The sequence below is a fragment of the Taeniopygia guttata genome, chromosome 1, assembly GCF_048771995.1.
Source record: "Taeniopygia guttata chromosome 1, bTaeGut7.mat, whole genome shotgun sequence".
In the NCBI taxonomy this organism is placed as follows: domain Eukaryota; kingdom Metazoa; phylum Chordata; class Aves; order Passeriformes; family Estrildidae; genus Taeniopygia; species Taeniopygia guttata.
The window spans coordinates 60,669,584-60,691,004 of NC_133024.1; the positions used below are offsets into that span (position 1 = coordinate 60,669,584).

Genomic DNA, 21,421 nt, shown 5'->3' on the forward strand with positions numbered 1-21,421 from the left:
AAAGATGGAAATATACTTGAAGAAATTCTCCAGCTTCCAAATGTGTTATCTGGTGACAGTGATTTCATAAGAAGACAAATAGCCTTCAAGGTACCTCTATGAAATATTATCTGGTTTACTTTTTTTTATCCCCACACACAGTCAATTCAGTCTACAAGCATCAAACTTCCTTCATTTTCACTGAAAAGAAAAAAAGTCCCACGCAAACGGTTTTAAATATTATGGCATTTTTATTAATGGTCTATTAAACCAGGTAAGTTTACAAGGAAACAAAAAAATCATTTATGCAAAATCAGGCTGTAAATTTTTTGTAAACTTTCTACATCATTGAGTGGTGGGCAATGAATCCTGTCTCTCTGGGGCAAATAAATGCTTTGTTTACAAGGAAAGCTCATGGAAAGTGTTCAGATAATAGAAAAACAGCAGTTCACATAGTTACCAAGCATTGTAACAGAACTCTACAGATGGGTACTAGATGACAAGGCAGTGCTGGCTTTTAGCTTCAGTAACTTAGGAGAACCTTCAAATGATCCTACCCATGTAATTTGTTTTACTTTCCAGACTCCTTTCTGGAAAGTGGAACATTGCTCTTTATTTAAACCCCAGCCACAGTTTCTGCTTGACCAAATTGTCACTTTTTAATAAATACCGTTTTTTTCTGTGGTATCCTGAAACAGAACAATACTTTATTAAGTATTTAACCTGCAAGATACACAAACACAAGGTTGTTGCAGTCTCACCACAGTAAAATGAATCTCTAACAACTTCTGAATTGTCCCATGGTTGGGTTTCAAGCACATATTTACATCCATGGTTAATGCACCCACATTTAACCACCTAAGCCAGTAAGGGTGTTTTTTTTTTTTTTTGAATACATGCAACAAAAAATTAAAAATTAAATAAATAAACGTTTATATGAAAGTAACACTATCACAAGTAGGTCAGATGATACAGAATAAAAGCCAATGCTGACGCACTGCATCTTTAGAATCACTCTCATTCAGTCCAGAAATGCTTTTTCTCAAAACTACAGGCTTTGTCTATTATTCTGAAATTGCAAGTAGGCTTTAATGCATATGGTTGCTTGGAAATAATGAGCAGGAAGGAGGAAGTAAATTGGAAAAAAAGACACTTGGTTCTAAAAGCCAAAGATGTCTTGTTCCAAGCAGCATGCCATTTAAGCTGCAATCTCTGTTCATCTACTTTGTTCTGATCTTGAGCTAATGGAGGAGAGTGGTGTCCCTCTCCTGTGCTATCATTCCATGCAGCAGTGTCCCCAGAGAGCCAGAGAAGGTTTCTTATCAGATATTGAGTCAAAAACCCCCCATCGTGTCACATTTGTAGTTTTCTGTTTGATTCTTCTGAGTAAAACAACACAAACGTGGAGAGACCTTTCCTAATACCATAGGAAAGGTGGAGTGACCACTGCCAAGCCAGTACCAGGGGTGGAGGTGCCCAGCCGGTTCCATTTCCCAGTGAGACTGGCTGTGTGCCAGGGTGATGCCATTGGGGTGGGTGGGACAGGGGCTGGTGGCAGCTGCTGCCCCAAGGCTGGGACATGGTTGTACGCCCTCGTTCCGTGCATTGCTACCCTGAAGGAAGTGCTGGCAGGTGAATCTGGCATCTCAGACTTACCCAGGGATGTGCAGCCTTGGCTTACATGGAATCCCTTGTGTCCACACTGGTATGATCAGTGCTGGGCAACAGCACACAGGGTTGGCATTAAAATTGTGCCCTACTGTGACACTGTTTCACTGTCTGCAGTAACAGCTGTCTGTGTGCTGGTGTCAAGTGTTTCTCAACACAAACTTAACAAAACCCATCTCCTCCCCCAGCAAAGCTGTGTTTTTGATGAATCTGCATTATCTATTGGAAAGGTTTTGACCACCTCTGTTTGAATACAAAATACTGACACAGCTGCTAAGAACAGATTTACGCTGCTGGAGGAAGTCATACTCACCACTGAGGGGGTGGCAGAATGTGCTTGTTAGCAGTAGATAATCCAATATATTTCTAGTGAGGGTCTGAGGCAATTGTCTCAAACACATGTAAATATTTACCACAGCATTTTCTAAAGTACTTGCTCATCACCCTCTTCCTAAGTAAATTCTGCTACCTGTGTGCTTCACCTTTCCATTCACTCACACAGGGCCTGGGGTGAAGGGGGTACTACTCACTACTACTCTTCCTCTTTTTCCTCCTACTCTTCCTCAAAGATCAGAATTGTTTGAGAAATGAGCCTCCAATATAGTAAAGAACAGCTATTTCCACTTTAGACATGAAGATGTGATAATTTAAGGGAATTAAGTTCTTAGAAACCACATTTCAGGATTAGAACAGGTCATCAAAGGATGCTGTGGCACAGCAGGGACCTGCAGGAAGGTTGCATGACTACTTACATAATTATATTTGTGTACTGAGCCTGGTCATCCAGCTTTTTGTCTTCCCCCTTTGTAAAATACTGCAAAAGGCACTTGAAGTCACTTCACTCAGTCAAAATCCTTAATTCTCAGGGTTAATTCACAGTTACCTGTTAGGAAATTCAAGTAAATGCTCCCTAAGCTCCACATCTTCTGTAATGGGGCAAATCTCCGTCTGTGCAGCACTGGGTGGGTTTTTCCCCTTAATTTACTTCAGCCAGTTAGGAATGAAGCATCTACTCTACCTTAGCCACCAATGATCAGTGCTGGAAGAGAGGCATGTCCAGAGGGCATCTCCTCTCTCCTGAACAGCCCTGAAAGGAAAGAGGAGCGGTCATCTCACAGCTCTGATCACAGGAGAATGTGAAATGCCATAAAGATACCTTTATCACCATTCGGAATACAGTATCAGTTCACTCTAAAAATTTAATTAATTTGAAGTTACCACTTCAAAATCACCTTTTTCTCCATTTTTCTGAAGTTGATCTGTCTGAGGAGAGATAGTAAAACAGGAATAAATAAGCCTCAAGGAGAACTTCTTTTTCTTGAAAGCTTGTTTAGTTTTCTAACTAGGTGGTTTTCTTAGTAGTTAAACTCACAGCCTGACAATTCACATCCAGACAAACTTGGTGAGTGCTTCCATTGGGGTGCCAGGGACGTATCTGGTGTAATGAAAAAGGAGATCCTGTTAATTCTGGCTAAACAATGAGAAAAGTGCTGGGAACTCAAAACTCTAATAGCCTGCTGAAGCTCCTCATAAATTAACTCCAAATAAACGGCAAGTGAGACATAACTGCCTACAAATCAGAAAGCCTCTCATCCTAAAGAACTTACAGTATGTTACCATATGTCCAGAAAAACAAGTTTGTATCTTCACTGGATCATAAAAAGGAGCCCACTATAGCATATTAACTGAGTTTTGAGGCAAAAATACTCTGTGAAAGTTTTAGCAGCAAACAGGTCACTGTCCCATAAAATCCAAACACAGTTAAAAAAAAAAAAAAATTAGACAGACTAGATAATGACAAGCTTGGATTGCTTGACTTTGAGTAGGAAAGGGTAGTTATTACATTAGATTTTCGTCTTAAATTCTGGCTTTTGGCAATGAACAGTCACCACACACCTACACTGTAGCCATCCTTACAACAAAGCCTACATGTTAGTGGACTTCTACACACTCCCTAAGCTGATGGGCACCGAGACTGTCCTTCCAAACCACTGCACGTTCTGACCGTGGAGGAGTTCTCCAAAGGAAAAGTATTTCCAGAAGGGAAGAGGACATGCTCTTCAGCTTGGTAGTAGTCAGACCTCAATTTCGGAATGCTCCCACTCTGCTGGCTTTGCTAATGAAGTTTTTCAGGAGGTCATGGTCCATGTCTGCAAAGCCTTGAGTTTGTGTAACAACAGTCAAATGGTTTATGCAAAATCTGAAGCAAAATTCTTCCAAGTCCTAGAACAAATTTGAGTAATTTGTAATATGAATGACTGATAAAATTATTAACATTATTACTTTGTTTCAAATCTGTCATTTAATTAGAAGAGAATATACCAGATTGTGTCCATTATCAATCCCTTTTCTGATCCTTTTGATGAGATCACAAATGATAGGATGAAATTTTTTCATACAACTATTCAATAAACACACTTGGAGAAAACAGGCGTAGCCACCTAGATCAACTCTAGAACTCCATCACATTTACTAGAATTTACTACACATTCATTAGAAAAGTTACCAACAGGTGAAACCATCAAATTGCCCCAAAGAGAACTACTAGAGCATCAATAACTCATTTCTTGTCTTCTCTGCATTGCATTTAGTAGTGGTCCTGTGAAAAACAGCAGATCTGCTTGTCATGCTGGAAATGAAAGCAAAATATGATGAAAAAGGAGATGATGCTTGCTGAACACAAACTGCATGGTAGGATACATGTGTATTTCATGGCAAACCTAGGAATTGAATCCCTCTGTCTAATGGGATTCCCAGATAGCACAAAGGTTCTGTCTTGTCCTGGTCTCACTGTAAGAGGATGCTCAGCTGTTCAGCACAGGATGGGTACAAGCCATCAAGCCAAACAACCAAGATTGCATGCAGCAAATTCTTCCCACTCAAACTCCTCACAACAATGCCAATCCTTCTCTCCGTGCACTGGCTCAGTCTCCTTTAGTTGGCTCCTATGCAACAACTTTCTGTGAAGAAAAATTAATTACCTTCTGCAGCCAGAGCTGAAGCCAGCAGCAAGGAAGTCAGAACTGATCCAAAAACTATAAAACTCTTCAAGGGTTACAGCAAAAAGAGTAACCCATGCCAATTTGATTCTGTGTTAACTATACAAATATTGCAGCCTAGGATTAATAGTAGATTCCATAGTGCAAGATGTAACTAAAGCACAAGATATCTTTAAAGAGGAAATACAGTATAACAAGTATCTCTCATCAAATACTACTGGGAAAGTAAAGTAGAAAAGGAATGAGAATAGAAGCAGCACAAAATCAGAGGAAAGAAAAAAAAAAAAAGCAAAGACAGTAACACCTTAAGTTCCAGCAGCGTTCTGAAACGGTACTGTGAGAACCTGAGCTGCTTTACAGTCAATGTGTGAACCTTTATGCTAGCTAAAATGATCAGCAGCTAATTCTTCTGATGCTGGCATGAAGAGGACCATAGTTCATAGAGCATCCCGGTCACTCATTTTGGAGTTTCAAGAAATACTGTCTTTTTAATTCTGTTTTATAGAAGATGATTAGACTAAACTTTGCTACAGGTGTATAAGAACTAAGTTTTAAAACAACTTGTAGTAGAAACTCTATTTTCTGGGGAGAGGAAAAGATATTTTCATACATCTTAAATTCTAACAGATGTATACAGTAGTCAACTCAGTCTTCATTTGCAAGGTGAATGGCATGTCACACACCACTATAATCTTTCACTTGCAGTGCTCATATTTAATGACAAAAAATGGAATTCTATCTTTTCAAACTTCCAAAATACAAAGCCTCTTTCATAATCCTTTTGGCAGTTTTCTACTGAAGTCCTGACACAGTGCACAATGGTTCTCAAACCAGGAGTTACTATATTAATGTAGTACACAGAAGATCCTGGTTTATTCCACGATTCCTTAGACAAAGGTTATCCCTATATCTTTAATAAAGAAATGTTTGCTGCACTTCTCCCCCTTTCTGAGCTGTGGGTGTAGGGAGGAGGGCAACAATACACTGCCGAGTTTGGCACATGCTGCAGCCAGGGCAAGTGACCCAATTCATCATCTGACAATTGTGTTAAACTGTTACATGTTTTGAAAGAGCAAAACACTGAATCATAGAAGGGAGAGGAGGATAACATGTATTTAGTTATCCAGCCACACCCCTTTTATTGTGTCTCAGGCCTTGTGAACTCTGCTACTTTGTTCAGGCTAGTTTTACTACCTCACAAAATGCCTACACATACCTTTAACTACTTCACCAGATACAGACCAACCAAAAATACTTCTGCTTTGAAGATGTTCAGAAATTTTGGAAAGCTTGTAAAGAGGAGAAACTAAAGAATAAAACTGTAATGAAAAATCTGCTGTTAAGAGAACCACACTATTGCATCATGCCTTCCTGTAGAGTCTTCCCTGCTATGGTGGGCTTACTGCAGCATCACAGCACACTGAAAGCACAAGTCCTCTTTGACCCAGCCCTCCACGCCCTCTGTTTCTGATACCTGGGTTACAATTGCCTTGTAACTGGCAGCTGGCACTCTTACTATCTACTGCTCTCTTGTTATCCTCTTTCAATGCATAGAACACCCTGACTCCTAGTCTCCTCTTTGCAACTGCTACACAAATTCATCTCCTGTAGTTTGCTGTCTCCATACAGCACTGACTACGGCAACATTTTTAATTCAGTTTGTTTCAGTTTCGGTTTGTTTCAGTCTCTTCTACTTGCCTCCCATACCTGGAAGGTATTTATAACAATGTCCCCTACATCTAAAATACAGAAGCAGACTTTTTAAGTAATAAAACTCACCAAACAGTTATTTCCACAATCATCACAGCATTAAGAAGATGAGAAAGGGAAAATATCTTTGAATACCAAAAAAGCACGGATAAGAGGTTGAGCACTAGTGACTCATTCCAGAAAAAAGGGCAGACCAGATGACAGGATGTGGCAGGGTTGGGGGAATATTAACAATAGCAAATTTGTTGTATGCCAGCATAATTCACTGCAAACAGTACTGCAAAAGTGGATTTTTAAAATAAAAGCACAAGTGTAAATATGCAGGGACTTTACAGGGAATTTCTCCCACTACCTATAAAAGTCAGCACCAGAATGATTGTACCAGACTTCAGCAGACAAAATTACCAGGTGGAGAACTCAGGAAGTGAAAGAACAAAATCCAAAGGTAGAGATGCAAATGGCAGTGAGAAATTTGCATGCCATGCCCTGCAATGCCACATGACAAGGAAGGAAGCAGATTAAGAACCCTGACTTACAGGGGCAAGCCAAAAGGGCAGGAAGAAAACACTAAACTGGGCGTTTTAAAATTTTTATTTAACAGCTTAAAATGGGGAAAAAAACATTTGTTAAGCCAGAAAGGGACATTACTGTAATCATGCCTCATCAGTTAAATACAGTCATGTTTACATTAAGCAGCTTCATTTCTCAGAAAACAACTGCTATCTGAAGAGAAGTTCTTACCTGAGCTTCGTACTTGACAGCGGCAGAAAGGAGAGCAATGGCATTCTCTTCACAAATGCCTTGTTTGATCGTTTGCTGGCAAAGCTTTTTCAGTCTGTTTTCTCTGTACAGCGTTGCCAAATCCAGCAGCCCTGTGAAAATTTATACAGCTTTAACTATTCTGGTGCAAAATATATTACTGTCTTTTCAAATTAATCAATCACCCTTTTGTTTTAGGCCAAATTAATCAAAGACTTGCTCTGTTTTTTTTCCCTAGATGATGCGTGCATTTTTTAAAATCCCCTACAGACCTACCAAAAAATGAACCATTTTATTACTGTGCAAATTTTCTGTTCTCTTGTTCTCATTGTGGACATCAATCACTGACTTGCATCCTCTAAAATTCATGCAGAGAAGTCTCCCTTTTCATTCAGGATCAAAAATTGCTACAGCTACTCAAACAAGTAAACTTTTTCAGGATGGCATTAGTGCCTTTCTAAATAAAAAAAAGTTCTTAATAAGAGCAGAAACAAGCTCTTTCTGAAAACTTTTCACCTTTGATCTCATTGCATGCCCACCACTCATCCTCCTTGGGCATGTTTCCTACTACTGCATCCTTTCATCCTGACACCTGCCAAAATCAAGATTAAAGTGCTAATGAAACTAAAATCAACAAGCCCTACTTTCCTTACTCTGTAATAACACATAGACTGAACTTTTCAAAAATAGTAATCTGGAGTAATTTCCATTTATGGCAAATACCTATTGCATCTTCAGGAGGGAGCCTAATGTTGTCTGTATACAGATATTCCAGGAAGGCTCGGTAAACAGGATAAGAAAATTCACTCATTTCTATAATTTCATCATCATTATTGAGTATGGAGCGAAAATGTTCACACCTACAAAACACGAACAAAGATTGTACACTGCAAAGAGTTAAGCTTGAAAGATAAGCTGCAGCAAGAAGTTGGTAAAAAAAATAAGTCAGTTCTACAGACTAAATACAACAGCAGAACCTCTAGCTACATGATTTCTTGCTTTGAACATGTTCATTTCTTTAAGCCTCATAAGCCTGATATATATAATTCAGAATTTTATTCCTGTTGTTAATATTTTATGGCAGGCTCAATTTTTACTTACAATATCTACAAGGATTATCCATCTGGTTTTGATGCCATGTTCTTAAATATATTATATATTAACAATCAATTTTATTACCTGTCTCATAGCACATAAAGTTTACAATCAACTTAGACATTTCTGAGATTTGACCCTGATTTCTCCAGCATTTCCCAATGAAGAGGGAATTTATTAATAATTTTAGATATCATTTATTCAAGTGTCTGAGTTCATACACAATTTAGCATTAATCATTACATTTAAGGATTAAATTCTTGAAAGTGAAGACACTGTCACTCAGATCTTTCAACATCTTTTCCTTACCAGTCTGAACACTTTTGTGACAGATACAAACAAGGACAAAGCACTGCCTTTGGTAGCTGTAATCTGCAACTACCAGTTCACAGTAATTTACAATGCACTGTAACTTACTTGTCCCCTAAAAAGCATCCTAACACGAGCATTATTTTCAAAATGTTTGTTGATAAAAATGAACATCTCCACTTCTGATAACTTTTTCTACAGCCACAATTTAATCATACTTCTTTGTACTACACTAATCTGTAACTCCCACATTTGAATTTTCTCCTTTTACTCAAACTTTCCTGTAAAAAGTAAGATGGTTTCCTTTTAATGTCTCTGAGACAAAACTACAACTTAAAGACAGTATCACTTAAATCCAAATGAAAAATTATTTAACTAACTACTTAAGTTCTTCACATTTTACTTGTTAATGAGAGAATTTTATCTTATTATTTTGGGGATTTTAATAAAATAATGGAACCTCTTCTCAAATTCATAAAGAAATAAAGTCATTATCTAGCTTCTGCCACATTTTTTACCACATTCTGGCATTGAGAGAGGCAGACAAAACCTCATTGTTTTGCCTCCCAGAGCCCCATGTTAAATAGTGATGACCATGCTATCCATCCAACATGGATCAGACCTTGGGAATGCTTTGTGCTCCAATGGCACCACACAAACGTCAGAGAGAAGGTGGTACACACTGATCCCTGAAAAATTAATAAGTAAATGAAAATAAAAATTGGTTAGCACACATCCTCTGGTCTGCAAAGTATCTTGGAGTGACTCATCCTTTGGAGTGTCTCTCCCTGTCACTATCCCTAAGCAGACACAGCCCAGACACCCAGCTCTGGCTGGCTGAATGCAGAGCTGGTAAATCCCATCCATGCACTGGGATGTCTCTGCTCCTGCAGGCAGTGCTGGCCTTGGGCTGCTCTCACAGAGCTGGGTGTTCCCCGGCATTCCTCCACCACTGCCAGCCAGTAACCACCAACAATGGGATCCAGGTCAAGAACAGGAATGAAACAAGATGGAAATAAGTCCTCATGAGCAATAAAGAAATGACAAAACAATAGAAGGGAATTTTACCAGCACTGCTTTCATGATAGTGCTACAGGCCAAATGTTGCAAAACACCTTTTTAAATACTTCGATCTAGTTGCACCATGAGAGTAAAAAAAATATTAATTTTACAGTCTGTGCCTAATGCTTTATTATTCCTTCACAGTATTTTGGTAACACCATATATGTAAATCCATTTTAGAATTAGACACATTTCCTTCACAGAATTGCTCTGCTTTCCTCACATAATATGAGGAAAGCAGAGCAAGAAAAAGGAAATAAGGGAAAGCTACATATAGTCTGATTATCAGGAAAATGAACCTCAGGAACATTTTGGACATACACAAGATTTGGTGTGGTATCTGATAGAGAACACATGGCATTCCAAATGAAGAGGGTGGACTATAGGCATGAGTGTAATGTACAAGCAATGAAACCAGTAAAGGGAAGACAAAAGTAATACAAGTAATCAGAGCACTAAGAGAAGAGTAGAAAAAAAAGCCCCAACAAAACAAGGACAGGCAAGACTCAACAGAGAATTTTAATTTTACATAGTAATATACAAGAAATCACTAACAGGACTCAAGAGCAGAAGTAGGAAGATCAAAGTGGTGATAAACTGAGAGAGATAGCCGAGCATTTTAAGAAAAAAATAGCAAATAAAAAAATACGATAACAATGAGGAGGATGAAGTAGAAGCAGCTGGCAAGGTAGAAGTGATCTAAAGCAGCGTCTCTAGAATATCACAGGACAAACCACATTAACAGTAACAAATTAATCTCTCTGCATGTTAATAACAATGAGACCATTCTGTAGATCTGCTTACGTAAAATCTTGCCATAAAGTGGTCTTAACTTGCAAAAAAGTTGTAAAAACAGAAAAAAAAAACCAACTTAAAAGTCAAACTCACTGATAGGAATGTTTAAAACACATAGAACAAATCTGTCATAAAAGGGGAAAAAAGATCATTTGGATAGCACCTACAGAAGTAGCTGGAACATCTGAAGTGCCTGTGGAAGAAAAGAGTGCCAAGAATAAACACAACCTCCTCAAATCATTCTGGTGGAGGAAGTCAAGCATATAAAGGAAGAAAAAACTGATTCTAAGTACTGAGAAAACAGCAGAAGGAAGTGAGGCTTTCCTAGGGCAGAGAAAGGTTATTGGAAATCAAGGCCAAGGCTATTTAGGAGCACAAAGGAGGATAAATGTCAGATGGAGGGCAGTGATGGAAAGTCAGGTAGTAGAACAACATGTCTGATAATTACAGAGAGAGTAACAGGGAAGAACAGCAGATGAGTCCCTGACTCAGGGAAAAGGGAATTTGGAAGAATAAGTCAAGAATTTTTTTGCAGTGATGACTCAGCACACTGGACTACACTACACAGTTTAGTTTATGCAATTTATACTGTTTGTTTCTTACCTAATTTTAAGAAGAACTTTATGAACATGAATGTATTTTCCATCCACTAGGAACTTCAGGTCTGCAGTTTCAGGGTTGTCAAATTCCTTCTTTAGTGACTGCGCTACTGTTAGATGGTCATCAGGCTCTAGAATAAGTAGGGAACTTTATACAAAGTAGTAAGCAATACAAATATCTCCCACTACAACATTCTGGGTATCTGTCAGCAATTAAAACTCTTAATAAATACATCTCCTTAAAGCTAGTAAACCCCCCCAGCAGCCCATGTGTTCTGTCTGGGACAGAAAAACAAAGAAAGGACAGCTTTCTTCAGTCTTTTCCAGTTTCCTGCTCCAGGCAAATATCTCTATTAAAAAACCTGTGAATTCCACTCCTCTAACTCACCTATATAAGGCCAGAAAAAAAAAAAAAGTTAAGTCTCAGAAGTTTGCTGCTCCATATGATAGAAAATGCTATCAACCATTAGTAATTATATCAATTTGAAACTGTTATTATAAGAGCCTCAAAAGTTCAATAAAAATTCATAATAAAATTTTCTGAAATGCTTCCGTAAGGAGACACTATATTACAGCAAAAAATAATCTATTACAGAAACAACATATTGGCTGGCAGTGAAACTGCCCAGAGCAATGTCCCTAAAAGTAAATACCAACACTTAAAAGTTTATTCTAAAAGAACAGCTTTCCCTGGACTTAATGGTGTTAGAAGCACAGTGTGTCATGGTCTGCATATTCCCATTTGTGTCATATGTCTGTATATCCCACAGTGCACATGATATTTGCATAAAAAAGTTACCAAACAGCTTTGAAAAGTCACTCATATCTGCATACAAAATTTTTACCTCCTGAACTGATCCAAATCTCCATCACAAAGCCTCAGAGAACTGTCTCCTTTAATACTACTAAAAAAAAAATCAACAACCCACTCTACCCCCAAATCTCATTCTTAACTGTGACAACATTTTGTCTTCTTACCATATAAATACACGTTATGGGTTTACACAGATCTTTTGGGTCACTAATTTGGTGTTCTCTCCAGAAAATAACATAAATGCTAGGTCATGTAACCTATCAAGCTAGAATCTAGAATAGTATTCTGCTGGAAATGGAAAGACCATCTCCACAAGCTCTAAAAAAGCTTAACACACACATACACTTTGATACTGTTACACTTTGTTTAGCACAGTCATTTTGCACTTCATTTAGAGAATGTCAGGTACACAGTTTGGGTAGGTACAGGTAAAATGGATGGGGGAAAGAAATCCAATACAGTGATGATTAATAAAAAATATTTCTGAAACAATGATACTGTAAAATACTTTGTTAGTTCTTATTTTGTACAATGTGTGGTTTATTTATTCAGACCTCTGCAATTAAACTTAAGTAAGCATTTTAGCAACTAATGCAAAGGTGAAACTCTTCTTCAAAGTTAACTGGCAATCCAGATGTCCACCAAGAGACATCTCTAGTTGACTTCTACTGCCATCAGAGGAAAACTGAATATAGTGGGGTTCAGCTTTGAAACTCTTAGAGGGAAACCACATGTTTCTATTTGTTACAGCAGTGAAAGGGGAACCTGAGGAAGGAAATTAAGAGGCAGTTCCCACTGACAAGGCACAAAGCCAAGAAAACTCCTTAGCACCAATGCTAAGAATTGTATTAGAAATGTTAGAACAGCCACAAACATGGAGATAATGGGAATGCCTGGCTGTGAAAGCACCAGAATAAAAAGGGCAGAGAAGGGCTGTAAGCATGGCAGATATCCATGGCATATAGGGCAGCAGATGTAAGACGCCAGGACACAGCTGCCTGAGGATTCTCACCATGCAAACATCAGATGACAAACAGCAGTGAGTCAGTCCTGAGAGCTTGCCAGGGTGGGACAGGATGAAGAGGCCAGTCACCCTCAGCTCCTGGAGTGTGCAAAAAGGCACAACCAACACCAGCACAGAGTCACCTAACCAAAAAAAAACCCAGGAGACATGACAAGGGCCTGACAGCCAGCATTCTTTTTCCTGTGTCATCACAAGGAAACCTGCTCAGACCTCCTGAAAAGTGCCAGGATGCTGGAGTGACTACTTGGCACATACGAAAAAGTGGCTTTGAAAGTGCACCTGAAATTAGTTTTGTTTAAAAGTAAAGAAATCTTTTCCTCCAGTAAGGCTTCACTTTATGCTTTGGTACAACATTGCTACAGTGTTGTAACTCTATTTCCAAAAAGACCCAGACGTTGAGGTCAAAAAATCCCAAACCTCCCAAAAGAACACACAATAACAAATACAAAAACCCTCCAAGAACAACAGCAAACAAAATCCCCAAACCCACAACAAGCCAAAACAAACACACAAAAAAACCCCAACAACAACAAAAAAAAAAACCCCAAGAAACCAAATAAAAATTCCAACAACCCCCCAGCAAGCTTATTAGAAACCATTACAGGATTAAATTGTAGCTAAGAATGAGCTCTCTGGTAGTCAATGCTGCATACATAATTCTTTCTGGTCAAGGCCAGCAAGGCAGATCTTAATGCTAATCAAACATCTGAGATCCAGCAATTTGTCTCTTCAAAAGACCAGGTCACAATCACTTGTGATGAGACTGAGTGCTTGTGGCCAATTCAGAACACAGGAATTTGGATCTCTCAATTCTTAGTAATCTCCTTAAGGGCATCAAAGAAAGTTTCAGAGCTCCTCAACTCAAATCTCCAAATTCAAACTCAGATTTTCTAACTAGAGCCACTGGACAGTCACACACAGAGATTACACAAAAAAACCCTCACCAAACCTCAGGCCCTTCCCCATAGAGATGAGCCACATCAATAAAACACAATTATTTAGCCCTGCCCTCAGGCTTTAGCAATGTTTTACCATTCCATATTACCACTTACATATGCATAACATGCCATTATGACTACGCTTCCTGGTGTAAATTTTTGCGAGGAACTATGTTTAGGCTTCAAATCCATGCAACTGTTTTTATGAGCTAACGGTTCCATTTAGAAGGTGTAAGAACAAAAACCTCTGGAGCTCACCTACGGAGAGCAGGCGCCACATGACAGCGGGGGTGGCAAAGCAGGCGAACACATCGTCAGTGCAGGCAAAGTGGGTGAGGTGGGGGAAGGTGACGGACTGCCCCCGGCACTGGCCCCACATGTACACCTGGCCGCTCTGCGTCTTGGCCGCCGACGTGTGCGCAGAGTGGCAGGCGGCGATCTCGATAACTCTGCATTCACAAGCAAACAAAAGGAGAAAAGCAAGTCACTTTCAAGAGCAAAATGCAATGAATAAGCTCACTGCCTCCTGTCTTTCTCTAGTGCAAGATATACTTTTAAGCATGCATGTAAGCAACAATGCTTTCGGGTCATACATAGTAAAATTAAAAGGACTGGCAGTGTTTCTGCAAACAGCATGCACTTCAAGTTTCTCTTTGGAAAAGCATCTTGGGAGAGAGCAGCCAGAGCTGTAGCAGAGCCCTGTATCTGCTGCAGCACATGTTCTGCTGACCCCTCAGCTCTCTCAAGCAAAGCCAGGATGAGTTCCAAGTCTCTGAATTTCCTTGGTGGTGCTGGGCAGTGAGGCGAGTAGCTGTATTAAGCTGTAGAGAACAAATACTTGGAAACGATGAAGGAAATAAGGAGGCATTAAAAAAAATTAAAATTGCATTTTGGCTTATAATTGAATGACAATGAAAGGCTTTTTTCTATTTGCTTATTGGTAACAGTTATAAACCAACAAGTTAAACATACTTCTTCTTACTCATATAATTGTTATTACTTATGTTTAAAGGACTTCCATTTTGAAAACTAAAATTTAGAACCAAACACTACTTAAAGCTGTTTCTAAGTGTCCTTTAGCTAGGCTATGTCTCTAATCCCAAGACTGATTTAAGACTTCAAAACTCCCACTGTGTACAGCATTACACAATCCACTGTTTTGCAGTCTGAACTACTGCTTGTTTACTTGTGCTCTCAGCTGCCTGGAGATAATGGCAGGGGAACAACTTGTTTAAAGCTGTATGCACAAATCTTGCAGGCTTTAGTGAGGCAATATTTTCATTGACACTAAGAATTCATATTCTGACCAACAAAAGCCAAAGGCAGCATGCAACCTTAAAACTTGTATTAAATTCTTATTGTAACATTTTAAAACAGTCAGGAAAAACAATCAGTAACATTTGAAGCAAAACCACAAGTGCACACATAGAAATAGCAATGTTCAAGATCAGGCCATGCCTCATCAGCACAGCAGAGATGCCACTTCCTCACAATGACGTACTTGGACACAGGGTTAACAGGGACATCTCACTTTCCTTCTTATTCACAACAGGAGCCCAAAACCAAGATTTCTGACCATGTACACACATGGCTTTACAACAGCAACAGAAACAACTGCCCCACTGTCCCTCAAGGACTTAGAGGAAAATATTTAACTTGCAAAAATAAAATCTTTATTTTTAGGCAACAATACCAAGAAAGAACTCCTCCCTTTCTCTCCTGGATTATGAGCCAGATTTAATGGCAGAAATAACACAAATTGCAGATGTCCACACTTCACTTTTTCCAAGTACATTTTGTGTCAAAAGTAGCATATTAAAATACAATTTATATTCACAGACAATAAAGCCTTTATTGTTGATCTCAAGCAATGAAACTACACCACTGAAGGGAAACTGCAATTAAGGCCTGTAAAGTACAGTGTGAGCTGAAGCAGAAAATAGAATATTCAGGCTCAGAATGTTCAGTTTCTCTTTCACAGGGATGGTTATGGGACCGATTCAAGCACTTTCAGTGAAAATTCTGTTCACATTCAGCAGATGACCCATTACAAAAATTATAGGCTCCTCCCAAAAAAAAAAAAATTTAAAAATACCATAATTTTATGTAGTTCTTCTGTGAGTATGTCAACCAATGTCTGATTGCAAGACTGTAAATATTACCTGTCCTTATCCACAATAACTGTTGTAGGGTAAGACTGGTTACTTTTATTCCCAGTACCTAACTGGCCATATGAATTGGCTCCCCAGGCATATATCTGACCTTCATCTGTTAGCACTAATGTATGTGCATAGCCACAGGCAACCTGTAAGGAATAACAGAAAAAAAGAAAATCTCAATTTATGTAATAATAAGTTAATACAGATAGACGCTTATGCTCTAGGTTAATGACATTGATTCTATACTCGTGTAAAAATTAAAAATACAGGTAAATTTATTAAAGATGGAAGGAAAGTAGATGAGCTGAAAAACATTTACCAATGAGCAACCCTGACAGATAATTTCAAGAGCAGAGGAAAAAGAATATCTAGAAACTGAGAAAGAAGGAAATCTACATGACAAATTTGAACAATATGCAGAAAAGTGAAGATTGTCTGTCTTGCATTGACCTTGCTCCATGGACAACTGCTCCAACATTAATAGCTTCACCACTGGAAAAACAGCTAAGGTCTCTCTGTCTGATATTCTCATCCCTGACTGACAGCCACACAAAACAGACCCCTGCCTGTGCCAGCTCTCATGCTCTGCTGAGGTAAGACCCCATCCCTGGAAGTGTTCAAGGCCAAGTTTGTTGGGGCTCTGAGGAACCCAGTCTAGTGGAAGGTGACCCTGCCCATGGTAGGGGATGGAACTGGATGGTTTTCAGGGTCCCTTTCAACCCAGGCCATTCTGTCATTCTCTAAACTTGCATCACTGGAAGAAAACTCTCACAGTATGGGCTGAGAACCACACAAGATAAGCAACAAGAGCAATCAGCCAGGAAAGAGAAGGAAGAGACAAAACTCTCCATTTTGATGGCAGCACACAACTGTATCAACTTACAACTTCTCCCAGAAACCACCTTGGTCCTGCTGAGCTGCCTCCTCACATCAGATTCTTCAAAAAATCCACTTCATATATGCAGCACATGCCCCACATACAAACAGAGACACAGTGGCAACACTACCAGCAGCAGTCTTGCTTTGCAGGGGTTTGTGTAGCTTAGGAGAAATAGACATCTACCAAAAACAATTTACATTGCTCATAACTAGCTCACCTATCTTTACATGATGAAGACTGCAAAGATACACATATACTCCACTGACATCCACAAAGCATGTCATGTACTTTAAGTGAATAAACCATCAAGTTATTTATTGACTGGAGATCTACAACATGGTATTAATCAATATCAAGTAAATGAAGTGGAGGAAAATAGAATCTAAGCCAAACTTGCTGGAGCATTCACTCTTTAAACAGAAGAATAAATAGAGGGGAACATAATACTCACTTTATTAAGTTACTATCCAACAGTAGTTGCTACCAGCAAAGCTACTGTCTACATCCCAGGCACTGAATATAAAATGATGTCATTTAATGAGTTTCTTTTGAAAGACTTAAAAAATCCACAGCTTTCCTGAGTAAATGCAATAAATAGGATCCAAAGTTCAAAATGCTCTTGGAAATTCTCACTAGTTACAAAACCAACGTCTTCTAACATCTAGCTTGTATCATCTTCCAGTCAGTATCCTCTATTTCACATGAATCAATTAAGAACTTCCAGTATCAGTCTGCAGTCACTACAAATATTTCTTATTAGCCAAAAGAAGTTATCAGTTGGCTAGTTACCCTGGTGGCAGCCCCGCTATGTGATAAAGTGCAGTAACTCCAAAGGTCAAAACTAACTGTGGAATCATACCAAATGTTAGCCAAATGCAGTGGAGGCAATTTATTCAGACTCCAAACACCAGTAAGCCACTGTGGCTGTAATGCAGTCCTAAAATGAAATTCAATCCACAAGACAAACAAAATGCTAAACTGCAGCATTTTTCCAGAAAAAAAAGGCAGATGTTAATGAAGAATGTCTTAGAAAGACACTGTTGAAGAGTGTCTTAGAAAGACACTGTTGTTATTTACTAAAATAACAGCCATATTTTAAAATTAACTTTCACAGGAGAAAAGGAAGAAAACAAAACAAACATTTTAAATGGTCTAGTCCTCTAAGTAAAATCCTGACCTCACTGTAGTCAATGGTAAAATTTCCGCTGAACCCCACAGGGTCACTGTTTCTCCTCTGTTGGGAGAGGTCCACTTTAGGACACATGTGTTTTATTCTGATGTCACTTTAAACAAAGGACTATCTCCTTCAAAGGCAGCAAATTCTGCCTATAGGACTCTTGCAGAGGTTCCTGAAGGGTTTGAGGTGGAGCAGCACAGACGTACCCGCTGCACACGAATGCCCTGCAGGGCTGCGATCCGGCACGGCGTGGGCTGGTTGCCGCTGCTGCCCAGCCCCAGCTGGCCATTCCCATTGTACCCCCAGACATAGACCTTGAAACAGAGACAGGGACTTTTAGCTGTTTGCTACTATTCACTTTATTTTTTGTTTTAGGTAAACACAAACATATTCACACATGTGAACACATATAAATGCATATATACACACACGTTTTTCTTCAAAATGCCAATTACATACTCATCTCGAATTCTTAACTTCCACATTCATGCTCTTTAGGAGTTAGATTATGTAGGACTACAATATTTTAATAGGAAGAACAGAAAATCAGTGACTCATATGGCTGCTTGACAGCACAGAATAAATACAGCACAATACTTCCCTTCTTCAAAGAGCTGATTTCTCATTCCAAAATCTTCTAACAGAAAACACACTAGGACAATTATAAAATGGAAGCTGTGCACAACAGTTTGAGTAGGCAGCTTTATGCCAAACATAAGAAAAAGGGAAAATACTGATCTCTGATAATGTCACTGACATTATATTTTAATAGGCAGCTACTGTAATAGCTACTTCATTCTAAACTCAAGTGTTTGGAGAAATAGAGCTATCAAGATGTATACTGCTCAACATCATCATCTCATATGAACAAAATCTAGAACTCTACAACTTCCTTGGATATTTGCAAAGAGGATAAAAAAGTATGAGAGAGATTTAAGAGGTACTCCAGTACAAAAAATATATGCAATGTAATTTTGTTTTCTCTTAAGATATGTGAATATGAGCATTGAAAATTAAAATATCATTCAGTGATTATTCTCACATTCACTGATTTCACATCTCACATACAATACTTCAGATTCTAGTACAGACAATAATTTATTTGTCTATGAATGCTAAAGACAGCAGTGGTATAATACCAAAGGTTGTTATGAGCGGTATAAGCAGCTAGACTCAAAGGAGTTTGGAAAGGTAAACTTCCTTTCTGAATAATAGCTCATTATAACCAGGTTTGAAATTATCTACATACCAAGCTATTACATGAATATGTAATATCCACTTAAAATGTCTTACCTCTCCATTTTCCACCACAGCCATAGAGCACATCTGTCCGCAAGCTATGTTAACAACTATTTTATTTTGTAGGCAGCTGGTAACTCTCCGAGGAATCGGTTGATTTGCTGTTGAACCAGATCCAACCTGGCCCGAGTTATTATAACCCCATGTGTATACCTGTTGCAAAAGAATTGTCATCAAAGATGGCTTTATAATATACAGTTCAAAGTACGTATTCAAGAGAGGAAAAAGCTATATGAATAAAAAAATTCATTTTTATATGAAAGTGGATATATTGTTTTACAGACCTAGGAAGATAAATAGGTTTACAAACTATTTCTAACAAAAATATGCCAACCTAAGCATTTATAAATTCCATTATTTTGTGTACCGCCATTCAAAGGTAAGAGGAAACATGATGGGTGCAGTTAACACTGGAAGAATCCATTGCTACTTTCCCAGAACTCAGACTGGAATATCTAAGTGGCACAAATGGTACCTCAAGGCAAATTCCAGGAAACTTTTTACTTTGGCAGGTAAAATTCCTTACAGTGAATGTGATTTACTTTAAATGCTTAGAGGCATTAAAGCTGAATGCTAAAGTAGAGTAAGGAACTGGCTGCATAATTTATTATTACAAGCAGATGTGGCACAAAATCAGTGCTCTGCACACACTTCAAAATAGCTACACCCTCACAAGTTTCAATTTTTATGAAACATTTGTGTCACATCAGCACTGTAAGGACTGCAGGAAGCAAGGTCTAATGCTAGAGGCGCAGAGCGCTTTCCTGTTTCTCACATATGTGAGTTTCATTATGAGAAAACAGACACTGGTTCCCACTATACTCACCTCTCCGTCAGAGGTTAACACCATGGAGTGGTGAGAGCCACAGGCAACCTCAATGACTTTCTTGTTCACCAAGTTAGTAGAGACTTGACAGGGAACAAAGCCATGATTTGTTGTACCATTGCCCAGCTGACTATAAGCATTATGACCCCATGTATACACTTCTCCTTCTACAAGAAAAATATAAACAGCTGGTTGAAAAATCTCTACTTTTCCAATGAGTACACAACATAAAATTACAAACTAAAAAGTCAAATTCAGTAACAATATGCATACTTAAGTGTATAAATGCATATATGACCTATGGGACTGTAGAGCCCATAGATGTACCAATGCTACCAGGCTCACACAGTGTTGACCAGAAATCCAAACTGATAGTATCAGTATAATAAGAGCAAAGGAAAACATACTGCTGCAAGAAAAGGGATGGCATAATACAGAAGAGAAAAGGATGGAATGACAGTCAGGGTCCTCAATACAATTTCTTTGTTACTGACAATGAATCAGAATTTCTTGCCTGTGCCCTGGCACTGTTTCCCACTTTGGAAAATTCAAAATATAAACTTTCATTCTCTTACAATATGCATATTCCCTAAGGAGGATTCCCTCAGAACTACAAAGGCAAAATATACAAAATATTCTTACAATATGCATATCCCCTAAGGAGGATTCCCTCAGAACTACAAAGGCAAAATATACTACACTAAACCAATACGCCCCTGTAATATCTGGTTAAATAGAATTACTGTATCCTATCAAAAGTGAACAATCTCTTCCTCAGTTCACCAGCATGTGAACACAGATTTCAGTAAACATGCAAAACATACAGCAAAGTGGCAATTACAATAATTAACACAAGAATTGTCTAACATATAACAGCCCTCTAAAAGGTAAGTTAAAAAAGGCTGTGCTGAAGAAAAGCTATTCATGCAAATGGAGTTATGAGTAAAAACCAAAGATCAGTGCTTGACCTGGTCTTTGGCAGTACTTCATCATCAGGTTAAGGAATATGAGTGTCTCAGTGGGATCTGCCAGTAACAAAGCTCAGAGGAATACAGATGCATACATAAAAAAGGCGTGAAGAACTGAAGAACAGTCTACCATGAAGACTGCAGAAAATCATGGAACACAACTGAATGTAAAAGAACACATTTACGACATAATTCCCCTCACCTACTTTTAGTCTTAATCTAGAACACTTAAAAAAAAATTCCTCTCATTAACAGAGACAGGCAAGTGTGAATATCATCAATTAGGCTCTAACAGAACCTCACTGGGAACACAATACTAATTTTTTCTCAAGAGTAATGTACTTAGTTATGAACATAAAAG

General features: G+C 38.5%; 1 protein-coding gene across 12 annotated transcripts in view; it reads right to left on the minus strand.

Annotated features, from left to right (window-relative positions):
- Nucleotides 1-210: 210 nt before the first annotated feature.
- The window catches only part of LOC100224365 (RCC1 and BTB domain-containing protein 2), a 33,126-nt gene continuing 11,915 nt past the window's right edge, over nucleotides 211-21,421 (minus strand). For 4 of the 12 annotated variants that reach the window (XM_012569785.5, XM_041716122.2, XM_072929056.1 and 1 more), the window contains exons 5-13: nucleotides 20,093-20,259; nucleotides 19,261-19,419; nucleotides 18,174-18,281; nucleotides 15,914-16,056; nucleotides 14,010-14,200; nucleotides 10,980-11,106; nucleotides 7,839-8,002; nucleotides 7,098-7,228; nucleotides 211-3,870 (exon numbers count right to left, since the gene is read on the minus strand). In XM_012569785.5, the coding sequence (XP_012425239.4) occupies nucleotides 3,730-3,870; nucleotides 7,098-7,228; nucleotides 7,839-8,002; nucleotides 10,980-11,106; nucleotides 14,010-14,200; nucleotides 15,914-16,056; nucleotides 18,174-18,281; nucleotides 19,261-19,419; nucleotides 20,093-20,259 (1,331 nt within the window). In that variant the 3' untranslated portion in view covers nucleotides 211-3,729. The other 8 variants (XM_002195590.7, XM_072929060.1, XM_072929062.1 and 5 more) reach the window with 7 other exon arrangements.